General features: G+C 45.7%; 1 protein-coding gene across 4 annotated transcripts in view; it reads left to right on the top strand.

Annotated features, from left to right (window-relative positions):
- Positions 1 to 22169, top strand: part of LOC142586075 (GTPase-activating Rap/Ran-GAP domain-like protein 3) — a 567772-nt gene that overhangs the window by 465831 nt on the left and 79772 nt on the right. For all 4 annotated transcript variants that reach the window (XM_075697347.1, XM_075697339.1, XM_075697344.1 and 1 more), the window contains 3 exons: positions 17928 to 18046; positions 20344 to 20408; positions 21671 to 21737. In XM_075697347.1, coding sequence (XP_075553462.1) covers positions 17928 to 18046; positions 20344 to 20408; positions 21671 to 21737 — 251 coding nt within the window. The remainder of the gene's footprint in view (positions 1 to 17927; positions 18047 to 20343; positions 20409 to 21670; positions 21738 to 22169) is intronic.

Here is a 22169-nt window from a genome sequence, read left to right as displayed (position 1 = left end):
ATTCTGTCCACGTTAGCTTTAATTGTAGTACCCCAGATTAGCACACGATAGTGTAAATGCGATTGAATTAGTGTATTGTACAAGCGAAGTTTCAACCGCGTTGGAACTAAATGTCTAATTTTAAACAGAATGCCTATGGATCTAGAGAGTGTATAGTGAATTTTACTTGCATGGGGTGACCAGCTTTATTCGAAAAGGACAACAAGGAACTTAATTGACGTAAGCTCAATCGTAGAGCTATTGAAGTTAATCTGAATATTAAAGTCATCAGGTTTATTGTTGGACTTAAAGAAACATATTTGGTTTTACTAACGTTGAATAGAACTAGATTCAGCAACAGCCAATTAACAGCCCATTTAGCCAAATATTCGCCGTTGTTTCTATTTCACGTAGCTGATACCCAGCAAAGAACACATTTGTATCGTCAGCATACAGAACGATATGAAGAGCAAGGTGTATATTCACAATATCATTAACTTATATAATAAAAAATAACGGATCTAATATAGACCCTAGAGGAACACCGTACGTAATTTGCTTCATTCATCAGTAGAAATCCTTGTGACAGATATATTGTAATCTACCGGAGAAGTAACTGCGAATCGACTTTAAGGCAACATTGCAGATTCCCTAAGAGGTTATAGAACTGCAACAAGTGGACTAGCCGAGCTATTTTCTACCAAAATCTGTCACCAGGACCCGTTTTGAACAGAACAGAACAGAACAAACGTGCCGCTTACGCTAACGCTTCGGAACGAATCGCGCGCTTCGTGCTGGCTTTCCGTTACGTTGCTGCCCGTGAATCAGGACGAGAAGTGCTACGAGATTCTCAAGCAACATCATGAAAATAGGCAGGCATGAAATGAAATATACTTCGCGTTAATCGTATACATCGAGCTGAACCGAATGCTCAATACCGCAGCTCTGCAAGCATGTTGTGTTCGGAGTTCTAGCTGAAGGCAATCAACGTTAGGTCGCGGGGCTACGTTAAAAAAACTACATGCGTGTGATACTCCAAAATTCGTGAGATTCATTCAATGCGGGCATGGCGAAGGGTTGACAAACTGCAAAACGTTGTTCGGCGGCTCAAATAAAACCAGAAGCATAGTCGAACGCAAGTATAAGGGCGCAATCTGTTGTCTTCGCCCACACAGAATCTCGCATTACCGCTGGATGGCTGCCGCTTACCGTGACTAGCATTGATATATGTTCCTCTGAGGCAAAAATCTCGAGTCGAGGGAATTGGAGACGCCTAAACGCATGCAGGTGAATTGCGCCGTCGATTTGGCCTTATTCAAGAATACTGTATACTTCTTTATTGCTTAGCTGTCAGAAATTCGCACTGATCTGCACTCGTCCCAAGGTCACGTCCTGCAGAGAGGCGCACATGCCAAACTAAGTCTCAGACTTCCAACCTTCCAAATGGGTGAGCGTCCAATGTATGAGTGGTGGCACCGCAGCGCAATGCAAAGGACCAATTCTCATTGGCATCTGAACCTATAAGGATATGCATCGATTATTTTTTGAAGACGAAGTCTTCTTTGAAGGCTTCAGATATTGGTTTGGGGTTGGGATCTGGACATCTGGCCAATTTCATCTATAATCAAATGAGACGATATGAGGCTTTCTAGAGCACGCATAAAGCAACAAAAAGCAGTCAAATTGAAGCTTGGAACAAAAAACTGCACTTAGTTCGCATCGAGCTATGTACGGAACAGTAATAATGCGTAATTATCGCAAATGAAAGGCTGACATAAAACCCAGATGCGCTCGTTCAAACTGCGCGCGCCTTAAACCGAAACCGGAACGGTTGCATTACTCAACGAAAAATATGGGTTGATTCCGGAGATATTACAGCCTAAAAATGTGGCCCGATCCCGAACGCAGTGCAGTCTAAGAAACAAACCATATGGTTCACTAATGCGCCGAAGACCTTGCTTTCTTTTTTTTTTTTCGCTGTCCAGCACTGTTGACTTGCTTTTTTCTCATATATATATATATACTCTGTAGCTTTCTACTTTCTACCAGCAAACCTTTTCCGATTCCGCCATACGCATACTATTTTATCGTAGTGATACGATACTGAAAAGTGAAAAGATATTTAACTTTAGTGAATGATGCGCACGCATCTTTCTTTTAATCGTGCCCTTACATGTTCTACGTAAATTAAAATAAAGTATTTGGTATATGATCCACAATGCAAGCTCACGCCTTGTCAAAATTTGTCCAGTCGAAATATGAAGCTTTGCAGAATGAGCCGCGTATCCATAACTAGTAAAATAAGCACACATACTACGAGAGCAGGTCACCGTGAAGAATTCGAGCAGATAGAGATGCCTTAGGAAGGCTGACCGCGCACATTTCACTTCCTCAAGGCTAAAATGATAAAGGCTAAAGGGGAGGGGGACGTATGAAAGAAGCGACCACTTTGACATTGGATAAGTTTTTTTCTACCTTAGCAGAAACAATTCGAGTGGGCGAGAGAAATCGCGCGCACTCGAAGAGTGACGGCGCTGCGGAAAAGCGATTCACGCCTTTCCTGGCCGTGGTCGCGGTGCGCAAGCAAACGCAACAGCAACAGCGCTTTGCTCGCTTCACTGCCGAATCCGTGCCCACGCTCTCATCCTTGTGCTATCATTCGCGATGACGCGTCTAATGTGTCGGAGGCAAAGCAAACGTCCCACGTGTGTTGTTTTCCTTCGCCGCTATCCTGGCGCCTAAACCACTACTTCCTTTCTCTCTCTCTCTCTCTCTCCTTGCTTTCCCGAAGAAAGCATGCTCCGCGTCGCCTCTTAGCCTCGGACGCTTGTCGGATGCTGCGGGGCCGCAAGCCACCCCGACGCCGCACTACGGGAAGCCGCATGAGGAAAGCCGCAGACTCCCCCACGCTGTCGCAAATTCTTGCTTTTATCTGTCTTGCGACGGCGACGACGATGCCCGAATGAGTATGACTTCCTTTTCTTCGGCGGTACCGTATTCACTTCTGGCTGACGTATCCCCGGGCATTCTCGGCGCAGTTTGTTCTTCGGCACGCTCATTGAGCGCAGCATTCACAGCACTGCGTTCTCTCGGAATTCTTGGGCACTCCGTGTTCCTCTTGCGCACGCACGCGCCCCCCTCTCCTGCCTCGCCCACCATGTGCTGTCAGCAGGATCGGCACTCCTGGAAGACATAACCGTCAACACATGTATGCTATGGTGAACAGCTCGCTCCTCGGACAGCTTTTCAGACGAAAAAAAAAAAACACACGGACACAATGATGGAGTCACTGAGATAACAGGTCACGTTCCCTTACATACCGTTACTGGCGCACTATTGAACCAAACTTTATTTTCACGCAGTGTCGGGCTTCTTTCCTTCATCGCTTCTTCTTTTTCGTTCTTTCACACGTACTCTCATCCTGAGACGCGTCTCGCACATTAACCTGTCTTCTTTCTGCTTTTCTAGCTTAGCGTCTCATGGACAAAGCTTCTCGAATTAGTACGCGACAGGTCGAGACCAAGAGCACCGGGGTCATTGTGACAACGGTGAACCAATTGGTTTGGAGTGATGCAGATAACAAGAGGAGGGATGTGGGGGGCGGTCTCACTTCCCCTCCCTCTGAATCTGGCAAGGATTCAAGTACACTCGCCGATTTTCGACAGGCATGCAGACTTCGTTCTTTCGAAATACGATTGAGAATGCCGCACTCCAGACGCGAAAACCCGCAGTGACTTCAATTTTATTGCGATAGAAATTACACGGACACTCCAGGCGCATTTCTGTTGTCGATGCCGCCGTGAGGTTCCGTATAAAGTTCAAGGGCGATAAAGTCAGCGCCGTGTGCTATATGTGCGAGTGAAAGCGGGCGAGCGCGAGCCGGCGACCGCGGGCGGACGACTCAGGGCGGCCCGGACGGCAGCGCCCGCCCGGGCCGATGTATTTTGAAAGCCATCTGTGACGGGGACAGCCCGCCGCGCGCTGTGTTATCGCGGCTTAGTTCGCGTTGATGCGAGGCGTAGCACGAAGGTCAACTCGCTCGCTGCCGCTGCCGCGCTTCCTCACTCCAGCGTTTTGAAGCGAGTTTCCGCGGTAATCAAGTGAGATGTGTTCATGTTTACTTATGCGTGGCACAGCATGCTTGTTGATTTAGTTAGTATGCCTATGTGCACAAGTCTATACGGCTGATAAAACCACTATCCTTACTTAGTATAGCTAGCTGTCCACTAACTTGCTATAGCAACCGATGCTTGGCCTTTCGGGAGAAACCGACTTTTTTTTTCATATTTCGCGGACTTGTTTGCAAGCCCCGAAAAGCATCTAAACGATAACCTCATGAAAACAAATTTATTAAGTGTTTCTCACCACCCTCTACTATATTTCAAGTACGACTTGTGCCCTAAAACAAAAGTTAATATTTTTTGCATAATTAAACGTGACTGCTTAGGTAACTAATTGCTCTTCAATAAGTATTTAATTCGAGAGGACTACTATAACAACACAATATTGGTCCCATTCATCTAATGTGTGCCACTCTACTTTTAAAGTTACATTCTAGTTACGTGAAACATACGGTATATCCATACAAAAGGAACGAACACGCGAAAATCTTTTTCTTCCGACCATTATGAGCGGGGTTCAACCTTCGTCAGAGAGCACAGTGCATAAGAAAATACCTACGCGCTTCTTAAATACAGACATAACAATGCGTGCTCGAACGCGTGCTAATATATTATCACGTCAGGTATACCTAGTATATCAATCCAGATATAAAGAAATTAACGTCATAGGCAGTCGTGAAATTGAATTCCAAATATGTTTTAACATGGTTTGAATAAACCACCGAACATTACGATGCTCCCTAATGCGAAATTTGAGCGCAGCTCTATACGTGTTTTCATTTCGCGATATATTGGCTGGCGCGGACAATCTGTCTCGTGCGGCACGTTGCAAACGGAGCGAAGTGTGGGGCGATGCCTCGCTGATCGGGAGATCGCGAGAGGAAGTGCGTAGGTGACGCGTGGGCACGATTCACAGCAGGCGCCGCAGAGAATTTCCGTTCATGCAGCGCTTTGTTTCCATACAGACGACGCGCACTAGTCTGGCGCCATCTCGTAGCCATCGTCGCCGCAGAGCCCCTCGTCCGAGGCAGTACGCTTTTTTTCTCACGCTTTCGCCGTGCCCTCTTTATCCGATTCCCTTCCCGCGCTTTCTTCGCTGCCGCCACTTTTTTCATGCCGGTCTGCGCTCAGCGTTCGCACTTATCTTTCTGTGTGCTCGTTCGCTCGGTTACGAGGTAGGACGCCGACGCTCACCGCAGGAACGGGCGCCTAAGAGCTGCGCTCGAGAGCTGTGGGGTTGAACGCTCCGAAACTGGCGCAGTGGGTTATTAAAATTAAACTTTAGGGTTTTGCGTGTTAAAGCCACGATCTGATTATGAGGCGCACCGTACAAGGGGGCTCTAGCTGAAACAATTCCGACCACATGGGGTTCTTTAACTTGCACCTAAAGTACCGTACACGTGGGCGTTTTCGCATTCCGTGATCAAACCCGCGACCTCGTGCTCACCATGCAGCGCAATAACATAGCCACTGAGCTACCACGGCAAGTGGTAGCTCCGTGGCACGGTACCAATGTGCATGAAGAAAGATCTAATAATAATAAGAGGCGAAAAAGGCAAAAAAAAAAACGTACAGTCAAGCCCACGCAACGCATACGCACGACCACGCAACACAAGCACAGACGCATACACGCACGCCCAAGTTCGTCCTACCATGCCTGGCCTGCACGTGCCTATCAACGTCATTGCAGTTGCTACGGCAAAATACCACTCATTTCGCGTCATGTTCCTGAAACTTCTGCGTAGTTCGTCTCTTGGCGCCTTGACAGGCTGGTATATACTTTATTGCTACGCGTACTGGCACTTTAAGCGACTGTGGGAGCCGCGCTGGATCAAAATCGACACGCGCTGGCGTTCGCAGCGTGCACTTCCGAGCAGCGGAAACGATTCCGGAAGCTGCTAACGTAAAGGATACAAGGAAAAAAAAACAGAAGAGGGGGACTACGAGCTTCGCGTTGAATGAGCCCGGAGGCACGCTCCATTCGTCGGGGAAACAGCCCTCGAGGCGCGGCGGCTCCCGCCCCCTAGGCCGCTGTCTCGTCGGGGATGAGCACGTCGACCGGCGGTTGACGTAGCCGGTCACGTACCGGGACGAGACAGGCGTGTCAAAGTGTTGCCGTCGTACTGCTCACTCCGACAGGGCTCCGCACTCGTCGGTCCACGTTGCACAGAGACGTCACGTCTTCGCAGTGGAGATGGAGCATGCGCAGCCTTTCATGGTCGGACACGCGTTTCTGTTCCTGCATTTGTGACATGCGACGCATGCGGTGTTGTTGTCGAGGTCGCTATTGAGGTAGATTGATTTGACTTGTGGAATTGGGAATGCACACACAATGCTCGTGCGTTTGTCTATTCTCGGGCGCACTCGAAGGTAGATAAACTTATGTTAATTGTGAAGTACCAAAGCGATGGAGCAACGTGGGTCACACATGCGAGCGTATTTAATTCACTTCCCGTGTTAACTAATATGTACAAAGTGCAACTTCAGCAGAAAGTGCCGCTATTGAGTAATGTAAAATCGATCATTCTCTCTTTTCGGCCGGTACTTCGTGTACCCAAGAGGATGTAATTCCTTTTTCTCTCTGTCTGTTTTGTTTAAACCTGCGCGGGAACGCTATGAACAGGTTAAAACGTGGTCGACCTATTGTTAAAATTCATCCTCCCCTCATCGTGGTTTCGCAAAGCGGGGTGCGTCCGTCACCCTGCTTTCAAAGCAATCATATTTTTATAGACATCGGCCTTGTCAAAGTGGCAGTAGAAACGTGAAGAAATTGAGCACGGTCACTTGAAGCAACCTCTGTAGTTTCTGAGCGCCTGCTGTCTTATTTAGCGGTGGACTCTTACCGACTTGTCGCGTCCTGTCGGATTCATCCAAGGACGCGCCTGGATTAACGACAGGTGCTTATTCCCTTTGTCATTTATCATAAGAGTGATGAGCTCTAAAAGTTGGGGCATCACGATACGGAGCGAAAAGGGAGATAAATGTAAGTTAATGTCTACCAGTCTGCATTTATCGTTCGTTGCATTCGAACGACAAGAAAAAAAAAAGCCATTTTCAGTCTGCTACTTACGGACCCCTTCGTATAAATCTATGTCCTCTTGCACCTCTCAAATCATGGCGTTGAGCAAGTGTCCAAAGCATAAAGGGAAAGAAATATGTGTGCGTCAGTGATTCCTCCCGCCCAGAGCTGATCACTACCATTACACTTAATGCCAGGTAGGGTTGGTAATATCGATGAAGGATTAATCGATTAATTGATTAAATGCGTCCCGCGAAACGATTAATCTTCATCGATATCATTTTTTTTTAAATTTAATCGACTCAATCTATTAGTCGTGTTCGATTAATCGTTTTGTAGAGTTTGACAGGAGAGAAAATTTTGAGATCGTATTGGAATTGCGGCACACAAGCTGTGACTGCGGCTGTGGTGTGCAGCGACTGTTGATCCGAGCGATGCCGAGCCGAGCGCTCGCCCTCGCTTCCCCCACGCCGCCCGAAGGCAAAGGCCTGAAGTTCCCTTGCAATTCAAGGCATACTATAGCAATTCATAATGGTAACAGCGCGAACAAAACGAATGCGGAGTGAAAGGACGCAGGACGAACGCTCGTCCTGCGTCCTTCCAATCTGTCGTCGTTTTGTTCGCGCTGTTACCATTATGAATGCATACCAACTCTCCCAACTTTCCAGTTTAATACATACAGCGAGTTTCCGCAGTTTTCGAGCGAGATGTGTTCATGTTTGCTTATGCGCGGGACAGCATGCTTGTTAATTTAGTTAGTAAGCGAATGTTTACAAGTTTATACGTGCGATAAAACTATCTACAAGTTTATACAGCTGATAAAGCTATTATCCTTACTTCGTATAGCTATCTACTAATTCGCTATCGCTATCAGTGCTGCGTCTTTCGGGCGAAACTGCGACTTTTTTTTTTTTAATGCGATTAATCGGTTGAGCTCGCATGAGCAACATTAGGCAAGCGCCAGCACCGAGATCCCCACACCGCTTGCTCAATGGCATGTAACGGAACGATAGATTGAGCTGCAGTGTTCCCAGGGCGCTTGTCGGTGTCTCAGGACGAAACACACCCACGCGCGCTGCACTTCGAGCCAGCCGAGCGAGGATGCAGACTGCTGCAGCTAGCTGATAGTGCACGGGCGTTCAACAAGGGGCCAGCGACGCACTAGCAAGGGTCGCGTGCCGCGCGATGCACTGGACGACGGTAGATAGCAGCGCACCTGTCAAAGCGCTTTCGCGAAATGCAAATGCCCAAGTGCGTACTTTGCAAATTAACAGGCGAATATCCTTCCTTTGGCATGAATACAAATGAAAGCTATATTGCTCCACCAACAGTAAGCAGGCAAGCGGAATCTTACTGTCTGCTTAAATTTTCCGTCCAGCAATAAAAATTAAATCACGGGATTGAACGTACCGAAAGTGCACAGTGGCCCATGACGGACGCGGTATATAGTGGAGAGCTCCTGATTAATTTTGACCACCTGGCGTTCTTTAGCGTTCGCCCAAATGCGCGGTACACGAGCATTTTTGCATATGAAGTGTGCGCTGAATTTCAAAAAAAAAAGAAAGAAGAAAGCCTTATATGTATAGTATTTGACACATGCATTCAAATGGAACATCGTTACCAACTAGAAGTCCGACAAACTTAGGAGCTTGTAAATAAGAAACTACTCCTTTCAATTATTCAGTTATGTGTGGAACTATTATAATGACAGTAATCAAACAATGGAACGGCACGACACCAAGTGCACGTGCAGGATTTCTGTTCTCGTTGAAGGAAAGAAGTGTGATACTATAGCACAGCGCATTGTTTTAAAGGGTTGCAAACACGATGAGACTGGTTTAATAATGAATTGAGACAAATTCGCATATAGGCTTTCTAAAAGCGAGTCATTCTCATTTATGTCTGTAAATTATTGAGCAGAAGTTATCGGCATCGTGCGTTCACTCAGGAACTGGTGTCCGTGCGCAACAATCGCAGATATCCTCCTGCAGTGTCATTCGGAACATCCCTCAAACGCATCGTCCTCTTACCCTCGAGACTCTTATAACTGTTGCCATCCTTTACATATTTGAAAGAAATGAATATTCAACAACTTCGAATAGTGAATTCTCAAATCGAATAGCAAGGACTATTCGACTCGTATTCAGTATTTCGAATATTCACAAGCTCCTACTTTAACGCTGGGTTCAGGTGAAAGCTTCTCCTTTTTTTTTAATGCACTTTTTGGGGTTTTGCGTACCAAATTTACGATATGATTATCAGGAACGCTTTAATGGGGGACTCCGAATTAGTTTTGACCACCGGGGTTCCTTAACTTCGGCCCCCGTTGAGATGCGACCGCCGCGGCCAGGGTCTGATCCCGCTCCCTCGGGCTTAATCGCGCGGCGCCACAGCCACTACGCCACCACAGTAGGTCAGCTGAGAGTTTGACAAATTGCGCGGCCAGTATGCAAGGGTTGCAAAGGAGAGCGGTAGTCGCTTGCGCGTATACTTGGCGCCTCAACGCGCAAATTCTGAAACTCATAGTTAGCCCTTCAATTATTTGTTACCGGTAAATATAGAAGTATCACTTTCTGTAAGAATGCCAACAATATATCTTTTTGTCCCTGAATCTTTTAAAGCACGCTTTAAGTGCACTCAAGAATAATAGGAAGCCGTGAGAGCTGTGCATGAGTCCGGACAAAAGTTTTCGTTGCAACTTTCTGTTTTATCGCGTGATAGGTGTATCAGGATAAACGACCCTCTTTATTATTATTTTTTTTTCAAGTTAATAAGGTGGCTGTCTCAGGAATCACATATCAGGAATGCGCGACACCTAACATCCTGCGCATTCGGCTTCTCCTTGTGCAGTTTTATAGAGTGGCAAAGGAGGGACAAAGCGAGAGGTCCAATCGTCGGTGCCGGTTTCCTAAGCTGCTAACATCGTTTGTCGATTCAAAGTACAGTAGTGTGCTCTCCAGTCTCTGTCCGTCTGTTGTTTTTTCTTGTCTTTCACAAATTGTTGCGCACATCAAGAAAGTTCGTGAACAACTTAACATGAACTGTCAGGAATCTTGTTTGATGAAAATTGGTTTCTATGTCTTAAAATGCAAATCATGTCAACTATCGATTCGTCTGTTCTTCATGTTTCCTTATTATTACAGCTTTCTTGTCCCGTCAGTGGGGCATTTTGGTTAGCCTAAGGATCCTTGTTTCTTTTGACTGTTGCAAAACATCTTCTTCCTCTTCATTATTAACTGCGACAGACGGAAGGTTGCCTACTGAAGGGGCCCAATATTCCAAAATCGCATCCAAAAAAAGAAAACGGCATGAAGAGAAAAAAAAAAGGAGTCAACAAAAATAGTAAAACAGTATCCAGACAAGTCCATGGATCACGAATAAAAACAATGAGAAAGATCACGTTTAAAAAACTGCAAGAACAACACAAGCATGAATGAGTCATAGGCAGGAAAGGAATACAACAATGAAGAAACACGCGCACGAAGTGCAGTTCACACACAAAAAAACTGATCCCATCACTGTCCACGAGTAAATCCCGTAGAGCTCTGAGCGCTAGAGTAAAGGCCGACCGAATACAAAAGCGCGACCTCTCGCTCCTGGAACGATAACTCGTTCTGCGGGCCTCGGTGGCATCTGCAGCTGCTCGTCTCTCTCGTGCCTCTCCTCTGTTCTTCTTTTCTGCGTCCGCAGCCCGTGCTCTTGTGACACCCGCATCACGGCTCAGGTGTAGTCGTCTTGCAACCCAGCTAGCCTCTCTTTGCAGAGGCATCACCAGAGTATAAGCATTTTCTGCGCAGAGAAAGAGTGCGTATTTGAAACTTTCAGACGACCGCGAAGAAACTTTCGCCGCTGGTCATGTGGGCACTCAACGAGGCAGAAGCTTCCGCGGTGCTGCAGTGCGTGAATTCAGACGACGTCCTTTTCCTTACGGGATGTGAGGCAAGGAGTCAGGCGTCCAAGGTATACCTCCAGGCGTAGGCGGCGTAGGAGCTTGTCATACTGTGGGGACCTTTCTGAGGTTTGCATAGAAGCGAAGCGGATGGTCAATGCTATGCATCAGGGGCTAGCTACTTTAAATGCTAATCGAACCACTTTTCCCGGCATAACTTGTATCGCAGACCGCAAACGTGTCACTTAGCATGCGATGACGAAATGGCAACACGTGTCGGTACGTCTAAGCTACGTGCGGTATCAACCCCTTTATCTGCTACTTTGTTATACCAATATGCCTTTGAAATGCACCGAACATAAATATGATAATCAGAAAAGGCCGCGAGAGGTAATAAGTTTTAGCAGTTTCATAAGATACTGAGGAAGCGTCAGATTGGAAAAATTGTGCATCTCTAGCGGTAGTACAGGTGGACATCACGTGTGCCTCAACGAGCTATAATAGTTGGCGCTTAGCAAGGCGCGCGCCCTTTGCATCGGCGCCATCGCTCCGGCCACCGACCACGAAAGCGGACGAAAGAATCGGAAAAAAGCTGTTCGCTTGCATAACAGTGCCCTAGTGTCTCCTGGGTTACTTTAGAATCAGAGGAAATGACCCATTTGCTGCGGCATGCGCATTCGACAAAAATTTCACACTTTGAAGATTGCATAGTAGTGCTACCACTGTTCGTATATGACATCTTGTTAGACAACTGATAGTTTTTTCTTGTATTATTATTATTATTATTATTATTATTATTATTATTATTATTATTATTATTATTATTATTATTATTATTATTATTATTATTATTATTATTATTATTTCTCATCCTTATATAAAGCATCATATTTCAACGCTGGTGTCAGCAGCACACGATGGTTCCTACATCTAGTGCTGTGTTGTTTGATGAAAAGCTCATCAGCGAATGCCTTAAGCGCTTGAAGCCTTCCCTACCGTGCGGCCCCAATGGCATCCCATCCGCGATTCTAAAAGCTTACATGTGCACGTTAAAGAACCCCAGGTGGTCAAAATTTCCGGAGTCCTCCACTACGGCGTGCCTCATAATCAGAAAGTGGTTTTGGCACGTAAAACCCCAAATATTAAAAAAAAAATTATTAAAAAAAAAGCTTACGGCAGCATATTTGTCCCAATATGGACATCTATATTTAATAACTCTCTGAATACTTCCACTTTCCCACACATGTGGAAGACGGCCGTTTTTCCTGTATTCAAGTCTGGCTGCAAAAGCAAGGTCTCGAATTATCGCCAGGTTTCTCTTCTCTGTGCCACGTCCAAGATTTTTGAGCTTGCTCTTCACGACGTATTGCGTTTTACTGTGATGAACTCATTGATTCTGAATCAGAATGGATTTTTCACTGGCCGCTCCACTATCACAAATCTCGCAAGTTTCGTGACACAGATCTCCGCGCCGGTGCTTCTGAGGGGGCATGTTGACGCCATTTATTGTGAGCTCAGCAAAGCTTTTGATGCAGTCAGCCAGTCACTGCTTCTGATCAAGCTTACGCACTTTGGTGTTGACTCGTCAGTTGTCAATCTCATGCGCAGTTATCTTCTTGATATATCATGTTATGTTAACCTCAATGGCCAAACGTCTTCTTTTTACATGGCAACTATCGGTGTCCCTCAAACATCAGTATTAGGACAACTTCTTTTTAAGATTTTTATTAATGATATTCTTTCCGCTATTCGGAATTCTTCATGCCTTCTATATGCCGGTGACATCAACATATTTAGGGAAATTTATACTTGTGATGGGGGACTGTCGTATCCTGCAGTCTGACCTGTTTTCTTTTTCTAAATAGTGCAAAACTAATAACCTCACCTTGCATGCTGCTAAGACCAAAGTCACGACCTTCACACGCAAAACAGCAAGCATTTCTTTTTCTTATTCTGTAGCTCCTGTACCATTGTGTCAATGGTACAAGGTTAATGATCTCGGTGTACCTATCGATACAACCTTACACTTTCCAGCGCACACTAAAGGCGTTGCAATGCGGGGTTTGGGCTGTCTTGGCCCTGTTTGCAGACAATCGAGACAATTCAATTTACCTACACAATTGCACAAGTTGTACACAATAATTTGTCTTTCTCAACTCGGATATGCGTCGGTCCTCTGGAACAGTATTTATAGATCCAACAATGACTTATAGATTGGGTCCAAAAATAGTTTCTAAGCATTTATCGTCACGGCTTTGTTAAAACAGATACTGGACCTTTTTCTAGCACTCTTGGATTAGAGTCATTGCCCTTGCTTCCCTGCCAACGTAATCGCACTGGCGTTCTGTTTGCTTTCAAACTCCTTCACTGTATCCTCACCTGCCACGAAGTCCTCAGCTGTATCACGTTTCCTGTTCCGCGCAAGATCACCGGAGAACATACACCTTTCCATGTTCCTGCCTGTCATCACCAACACTCAACCGTCCACAGAATACCGTGTCATTATAACGCTTATTTCCATGATCCCGATATTTATCATAATTCACTGTCATTGTTGTTTTCAGAGCTTTGCGTTGTTGTGCCACAGTTTAACACATAGTTCAACTGCCCGTCTCCTTGTTTTTTTTTCTACTCACCTTGCGCCTTGTTGTATGTACAGTCTGCTTATAAAAATTGTTTTTTTATTTATTGCTTTTTTTACTCATTTACTCCTGCAGTCTTTGTTTCGTTTTGTTTTTACTGTATGCGTGCGTCAGCACTCATACCTTATGATTATTCCTCGGCACGCCAAAATAAAAGAATAATTAATTAATTAATTAATTAAATACTTGTGAGCCGTCACTGCTAATAATATGAAAATATCAGACTGTACAAACACCTTTTCATGTCAGAGTTGTACAGTCTTTGCAAATCTTTCTGGTAGGTTGCTACAAATTAATTTCATCGAAGCTTAACAAAATGCATTTGTGGTGGTATTGCGCATTTATTAAGTTTATAGAAATAAGGGCTGGCAACATAATAAATTTGCAGTAAATAACGTTGTGCCGCACTCTCTATGGTCGAAGTTGTCGTAGACAAGAGAGCTAGCTATTGAGTTGATTGAGAATGCACAATATTTAGAGCACAAAGGCACAAGGGACAGAGTTGGTGCACCTCGCTGACCCTTTGAGCCTTTTGCCTTTGCTTCTTTAACATGGTGCATTCTTAAGCATACGGTGGCTTTCCAGTAATCAGTCTTTACTGACAGACGCAGGATGACGAGGGCTGGTTAGAGAACCAATCAGGTGATCTAGACCGCGCGAAGCACCAATATTCCACTTCACGTTCCTTATTTTTGAATCGTGCGGTGTCACAAATGTGCAGACTGGCGTCTCTCCCTCCTCGACGTCGTCCACATAATTTTGCGCAGTGGGACTGCTGACGAAGAGGCGCGAGGAAAAGCGAGCAGTAACACGCTTGTTTGCATATCGTGCGTGATGTTCAGCCTCGACTGCAGAACTCTTGCTCTTTTTGAGATGAAATTTGGAAGCCTGTTCCTTACTCACTGTTACGCATATATGTAACAATAATAGTACAATATACAAGCGTTCGTGCTTTAAAAAAGAGCCGGCGTTCCGCGCATAGACATTACTGCAGGCGAACAGAATGCAAAAGCAAAAAAAAAAAATCTGATCGGTTGCGTGTAAATTTTATCCTGCAATTCGGCTAATATAGGTCGAACAAATGCATTTGGTAAGTTTAACAGCATGTAGCGGCTATTGCACAACGCAGTTGTCTCATGAAAACACTTTCTCTTAAAGTCATAAAATTCGCTCTGACAATTCATCTGAGTTACTGTGAAATCACTCTTGCAAGTTAACGTGCAAGTTCCTGTGAAGAGAGAGAGAAGACATTCAACGAAAGGCAGGGAGGTTAACCAGAGGTAGTTCCGTTTGGCTACCCTGCATGGGAAGGAGTAGGGGGATAAAACGAGAGAGAGAGAGAGAGAGAGCGAGAGAGAGAGGCGATCACAAACAAGCCGCGTACACTATAGAGCGGTAGAGGGCGGCCTTTTTGATGTCTATCCGGAAGCCCCGTAGACCGCAGGAACCATACCCGTGTCACACGGGCACGAATGAACGCCTTTAGAGTAAGGGTGCGCGATACTTTCTGAGGTAGTTCAACTTCAAGGAAGTAGCGGTCATGTGACACGGCCAACAACTTATCAAAAGAAGCCTCCAGAGGCGCGTTTGGTTTTAGTACTAGTACAAAAATGTTACTTCTAATTGCGCTCGTAGCTATCATAATTAACGCTCCTTCCATAAAACATTGCTACATCTGTAGCATTGTAGACTGTCATAGGAAAATCTCCGGCGATGAGTACTGTCGCTGTCGACGATGTACTTTTGGGAGACCAAGATTACTTCTGAGTGCTTGGGCTTCCACACTCTCAAGTGTGCGAATTATTTCTAGTGCAAGTATTTCCTAGTACAGGTCATCTGTACCGTAGGAAGCCCAAGAAGAGTGCTTGATGTTTGTTGCAACATTGATGGCACTGTAGCGCCCCAGAGCTTCCTGCCTAGAAACGCGCGGAGGTTCACAATGATGGGCAAACACTTTGTCATGTGCAAGACGAGAGGGCTACAAGACAAGTCTCTATCAGTGATGATGCTAAGAAATTGGTGCGTTTGTCTATATGGTGCATTTTGGTCATAAGTCCATAACGCATACGGAACCATCGCTTTGCGAGTACAAGCAGTGAGTGGACACTTCTCAGGTGTAAGCTCCAGGTCTTGCCTTCTTAGATAAGTTGACACTGCCGTTCAAGTCTTCTGAAGTCGTGCGCGGACTTGTACACGTGTCACTCCTGAAGCCCATATGCAAAGGTAGTCTGCCCGCAAGAACTCACCGCGTCAAAGTAACGTGTACGCGTTAAAGATGCATTAATATGCTGAACAAAACTGAATTTTCTTCTCAATAGCCGCAGGCTGCCCCGTTCCGAAAGGAATAAGAGATGGCTGCCGCCGATCGCTCAGGCACTGGCGACTCGCACCTGCCGGAGAGCATGGCATGGGAGCAAGAACATTCATCCGCCCATCCTTGGAGTACGCTTGTGTTGTCTGGAGCCCGCACCAAAAAGTCTTAAAAGATAAACTGGAACGAATTCAAAGAATGGCCGCTCGTTTTATTTCGTCAAGATACAGAAGAAGGGATTCAGTGACGGAAATGCTGAACTCATGTGGGCTCGAGTCACTTGAAAATCGAAGGAAAAAATCAAGACTAAAGCTTTTATTTCAAATAATTCAAGGGCACTTTAAGATTAAATCAAATAGATATATTCAGCCTCCGGGAAAACGGAGCGCGAGAACAAACCACACACGATCCATCAAGCCTTACGAGTCACGTGTTGATGCTTTTCGTTTTTCTTTTTTTCCTGAGGTGATCGAAATTTGGAATAGTTTGCCTGCTGAAGTTGTCGAGCAATCGGACGTGCACAAGTTCGAACGTTCTATCGACATCTTTTGTCAGGAGCACCCAACTTGATGATTATGATATATGAATTTTGTATGTTGTACAAAATTGTACATTGTTGTACATTGTATTCCCTCCCTGTAACGACCCTCAAGCGAGGGTCAACAGTATCAATAAATAATAATAATAATAATTTACGTGTAATAAACCTTTTGCGTGGTCGTGTAACGTTTTCGAGCACTTTCGGCGTGTTTACGACCCCGTTCTGCTAACTATTCTTTGCTGAGAATGCGTTTTAGCGTCATCCACAAGCTTCCATTGCATGCCACCGCGATTTTCGACCAGCGAGCGCAAGCTAAGTAAGGGAAAGCAGACCAATCGCAGACGCCGGCACCACCCTTTTCATCCAGTGATCGATTTTCAGTGCAGTGGCTCGGCCCCGTCGAATCCCTCTCCTCTTGAGCGTGCTGCTCTCCTCTTGTGAGCCAATCAGAGAAGACAAGCCGCTCAGTGTAGGCAATGTTATTCGTTTGTCAAGCAAACAAAAGTGACCTCCTATGAACGAGGAGAGCGTTTGATTGGTCTGTTCAGACAACCCAGCTGGTGACCGCCCGATACTTGCATCGGCGGTTACGCAAATTTGACGTCAGGAAATTGGAATAAAAACATATTGGAATAGTTTTACCTTATAGGGCCACAGGTCGCTGACGTGGATAACATAAATAACTTTGACGTGGACGACATCATAAATCGCACCTGATGAAGTGTCTCTGTCCTGTGGTATTATGTTGCGAACATTTATCGTGTCCAGTACTTTGACTCTGCTCAAGATATCCAGCGCTGCTCTGTTCTTGACATCGACTGCGAGAATATTCTTAGGGGTATTATAAAATCCGTAATCTGACCAGGAGCAAGAGCCTCTAGTGAGACAGATATGGCTTGCCTGTTTAGCCGATTCAGGTCGTCGGTTGGCGTCTCGGGCAAGAAGAGGATGATATGGGCCTTGTCAGTGTTCTTTGCCGTCGCCGTCGTCCTTCTTGAAGACGAGGAAGCAGTGACAACTCAGTCGTTGCCTGTGTCGCTCATGATGCGGTTGCGCTTCCTCGGAGCGCTTGATACTGTGACATCTGTCTCGTGCGGATGCCTAACTGACCGCACTTCCATCACCGAAGGTCACGAAAAGTACTTGTAAAAATGAGAGAAATTGTTGTATTTGTTGTTGATGTTGTTGAGCCACTTCGTTTATTATGAAAACAGTGTTGAAAGCAAGCAGGGCAAGCACTTATTTATCAACACGACTAAAATAAAACCCCGCATTTCTTTGCTCGCGTTCGTAATGTCCTAGTTGTATTCCATTTGCACGCAATTTGTGTGCATGGACTACCAGGTTAATTGTGTAGTGCCACCAGTAAACGCTGCTACTTTTCATGTTGCGCTCTTTCTCTAATTCATTTTCATCATCTCGCAGTGCACCAAAATTACGTGGGTTGCGACTCCGAGAAGACGTGCTTCTTTCTGTCCGTCGTGTTGTGCGACTCCAACACGCAAGGCCTGCAGCAGTACCGTGCCATCCTCTGGAGGAAAACGGTTAGTACTCGCCACGTCGCGACCCACCGTGTGATGTGACAGCTGTGCACCCGCGCCTTTTTTTTTAATTTAGTTTTTCATAAAGACGCTTTGTCAATGAACGTCGAATGAGAAGGGGACGCTTTTGCTTCCGCAGTTGAAACTGCGGAGTTGTTGACACTGAAACTGAGTGCTTGGAATGCTCGGGTGTTATACTTCTGTGGAAACAGATGCGTCAGGTTTCCTATATAGTATTTCGCGAATCTCTGCCCCCCCCCCCCATTTCTTTTTGCTTCATAAACTGATGTTGCTTTTCACCACCATCAAGGAACAAACTTGTCTCCTTAATGTCGGCTCACATGTACTATACTCACGGAATGAAACGCGACAGTGAAACTTGAAATTAGAACACTCTGTATGTGCCCGGCACTCAAGAGTGACACGTCATATACAAATCTTGTTGCTAAGCCTCATATGGGAGCTTATCAAAGAGTATGAGCCAAAATTATTCCGACGTCACATGAGCTGGAGCCGGTGAAAGCGAAAGTATGCAACAATACCTTGATTTGGGCGAGTTCGTTAATCTTGACAAACTTTTTAAAATATCGCTGTGGAAAGGTCCTCGTCTATAGATCCCGTCCTGTCGTTTGTGTACTTCTCGTCCTCGTCCACAGCGCTGTTTTAAGAAGACTGTGGAAAGCATGCGCATGAGCTAACTCTAAATTGACACGTTTAATTCCGTGGATATAGTACAAACGAAAAGCTGGCAGTGCTGGAAGCTTTAGAAGCTTTAATCCGTTGCGGTTAACAGCGGGCAAACAAAAGACGCCTCAGGTTGAATCCAAGGTCTGTACAATCGAAGTTCTCTTCGTCAGGACTGCCTTGAAAAAGCCAAGACTCCTTTTCGGGTAAAGACATTTTTCGATCGGTCTACCACTGTTGCTCAATTTGTCTCCACCTTCCTGTGAGCCTCTGTTTTGTTTGGATTTGTGCGCGTTCTTTTTCTCACTTGCGGGCATGATTCTAAACTACCACCTGCCAGAGTGAAGGATGGCCCAAATGAATCTTTCTTCATTAGCATCTTCATGGCGTGACTGGCTGCGATAAAGTTTTTGTTGTATCTCCACTGCGTTCAAAAACTTGTCCAGCAATGACGTCATGTCTGCATACCTGCACGAAGTGCTTGAGTAGCAAGCGGCACACACTGCGTTCTCGAAACTCCGGAGTTCTTGGAGAACGCTGTGTGTACAAATATCGAATCTTTCCGTGCTTATTTTCAAACATATTTCTAGATGGAGAGCCTTGAAAGTTTTCTAGAGAAAAATGCTATTTCGTTTAGCTAACGAGCTAAGAAGACAGGAACGTAGAGCAACGAAGGAGGTAAAATAATATTGAAAGGAAAACAGACAAAAGCATCGATGCAGTAATGCAGATGTAAAGCCCATGCGCCATTATTCATTTGCACCCTATTTCCTATAAGTTCTGCATAGATACTGTCGCGTTGTATAGTGACAGTGAAGAACCAGGCAGTGCCGGAACTGTGAGTCACGAATCTAAATATTTATTGGGCGAACTTATTCCCAGAAAAACAAGTAGAACAGAATGCACAACGATAGCGGCGTGCATAATCGTCGGTCGTCGAAGTCTGATCTTAAGGCTCCAGTCCGTTTGCTATTTAAACGTTAATCACATTGTTGTACTACAGTCGCACATGCATCACAATGTGCACGTGAGGTTACACTATGAAAAAAGTTTAGACCCTTTGGGTTGTATTTTGTCCTCGAACAATAATCGTCATCTGTCATTCCTTCATTTCCTTTCTTTAACGCTGCGAGCCCGGTGCTTCCTAGTCACGAACGGCTCGCGCGTTACCAGCATGACACAGCACTCTTGACAGGAAAGTAGAGAGCGCCGAGTTTTCAAGAAGGGAAACGCAATTAAAGCAGATGACGATTATTGTTTGGGGACAAGATAAGCTCCAAAGTGTGTAAACTTTGGTAGTGTATTATGAACACTATCCTGACATTTTTAATCACCCCAGCTAGCTTTGTGCCACACAGTTTCAGTGCGACTCGCACAAAGTTGTTTCGAAGTAACGCAAATATCTTAATGGGCACATGTGCCGCATCTTTTCTCATATCGCCAACCAGAAATTAAACGTCGAACCGTATTTTTACTTTCGAGCTCTAAAGTCAAGCAAATGTGACGTACAGTTTTTCGGACCTATTATAGCGTCACTGTGAGAGCAGGTTCAGAAATAAACATGTTATAGCAACGTCTTGCCTGTCTCATCTAATTTTGTTCACCTCTACTTACAGGGAGCCCAAAGAATATGCCTATCCCACACACCGAACAAGCCACTTACAGTCAAGTCAATACTGAGGTAAACTTGCTCCTCTGGATATATCTTTGGTGCGCGGAAAGGGGAAGGAAGCTATTCTGACCTGACAAATGGGCTGCGGATCGAATGTGTACTTATGCAGAAATTTTATGCATGCCCATACGATCCCATTTTTTCAAAATATTTCTCGACCCCGCTGCAGTTGCATGCCTACCTCGCGTTTTCGGCCGAGCCCGTCTTAATTACTTCAACGTCGAGCAGAGTGCTTCGCCCCACCCTGCAGCCCCGCCCTGCTAAACAGCGCCGACCGTCGTACAGGCTATCGATGGCCTTCGGTTTATGACTTGCCGCGTTATGGGGAGGGCCGCTGTCAGATGCACTACCGATAACCCGTCTTTCAACGTTTGAGAACATTACGCGTTGGAAGCCTGCATTGTGAACCCTTCGTGCATCCATTCGTTTTTTTGTCGTTGTCCTCTTGAGCGTGGAACAAGTTCACAATGAACGGCTGGTGGAGCAGCGGGCAGCCCGCGCGAGATACGTGTTAAATTGTTCCAACCTTCCTTTTTTAAATTGAACTTTAGACAAAGAAAGCAAGACAGGAGATGTCGAATAGAGCTCATACTTCGAAAATCGAAATACTTTCTCTTGAGCCTTATTCTCAAGGCCGAAGAGAATATTGCTTTATTCTCATTATCAAGGAGGCCGAGTGACAAGCTGCTTGCTGCGCTGCTATTTTCTTTTTTTTTTAATTACAGATTGACTGCCTTAAGGCCTAGTAGTCCGCGTTGCAATTGTACCTGTTCAAATGCATGAATGCGTACGCACTGCATTAACGTGTCTTGTACCAGACGTGAAAGCGCAGTCCGCGCATACTATGCGTACGCACTACGCGAAAGCCTCGTGAATGAAAGGACCGCCTTCTGCGGAAAATCTCTTTCCCCAGGTCATTCGCCAAGTACCGTGCCGATCTACCACTATATCAGCACTGCTATTCAGAAAATTCTAATTATCCCAAGACGCACAGCCACCTCATTTATTCGACTATAATGATTCTCTTTAGTGTTTCTTAACTCTAATAATCGTCTTAACTGTAATAGCTCTTCTTAATGTCTTTAGCAGTTTCCTGATTGCAGAGAAAGAAGATTCACGCGTTAGCCTTCAACCGATTACCCCGCTCGCTGTGTTGGCGCCGAACCCTCGGAAGTATAAAGCAGTTGTCTGACACGCACTTGCTCCGTTTTATTCTTTCTTACTTTATTTCTTTCTCTATCTCTGTTTCTTCCTTTTTTCTTTCCTCGCAGCAACTTCGAGACACTGGACAGGATCGAAAAGGGGCCCAAGGAGATCTTCACGCCTGACATTCAAAAGGTGGGCTCCCACACCCGCGGGGTGTCTTGGTTCTCGCCTCTGCTCGCTCCGGCCTGCGCGCATCTCGAGACCACGGTCCCCCCCCCGGCCCTGCGCCGAACTGACCTTGGGCTCCTCATGATGCGCACGCGTATACAACAAGCCGGCCGAGGACCCTTCCACAAAATATGCAAGGGCGTGCGGCATAAATTTTAGCAATGGCGTTGCCGGGTAATCGAGACGGTGCCGTTCGAATCTGCATGCATAATCCCGCCTCATCACGACCCTTCCATGGCGATCACTGCTCCTTCTTCTTGTTCTGCTTTAACGGTAGTTTCGTTTCCCTCTTAATCGCATATAGAAAGAGAGAGCGGCTGCGCCGCGAACCCGCCTGTTTGCCTTGGCAAGCGCCTCTCCGGGCGCCTCCGCGCTTCCTTTCCAGCGGCTAAACAT

This window comes from Dermacentor variabilis, chromosome 1 (genome assembly GCF_050947875.1).
Source record: "Dermacentor variabilis isolate Ectoservices chromosome 1, ASM5094787v1, whole genome shotgun sequence".
Lineage (NCBI taxonomy): Eukaryota > Metazoa > Arthropoda > Arachnida > Ixodida > Ixodidae > Dermacentor > Dermacentor variabilis.
The sequence above is the reverse complement of the archived record's forward strand: the minus strand, read 5'-3'. Positions and strand labels throughout refer to the sequence as shown.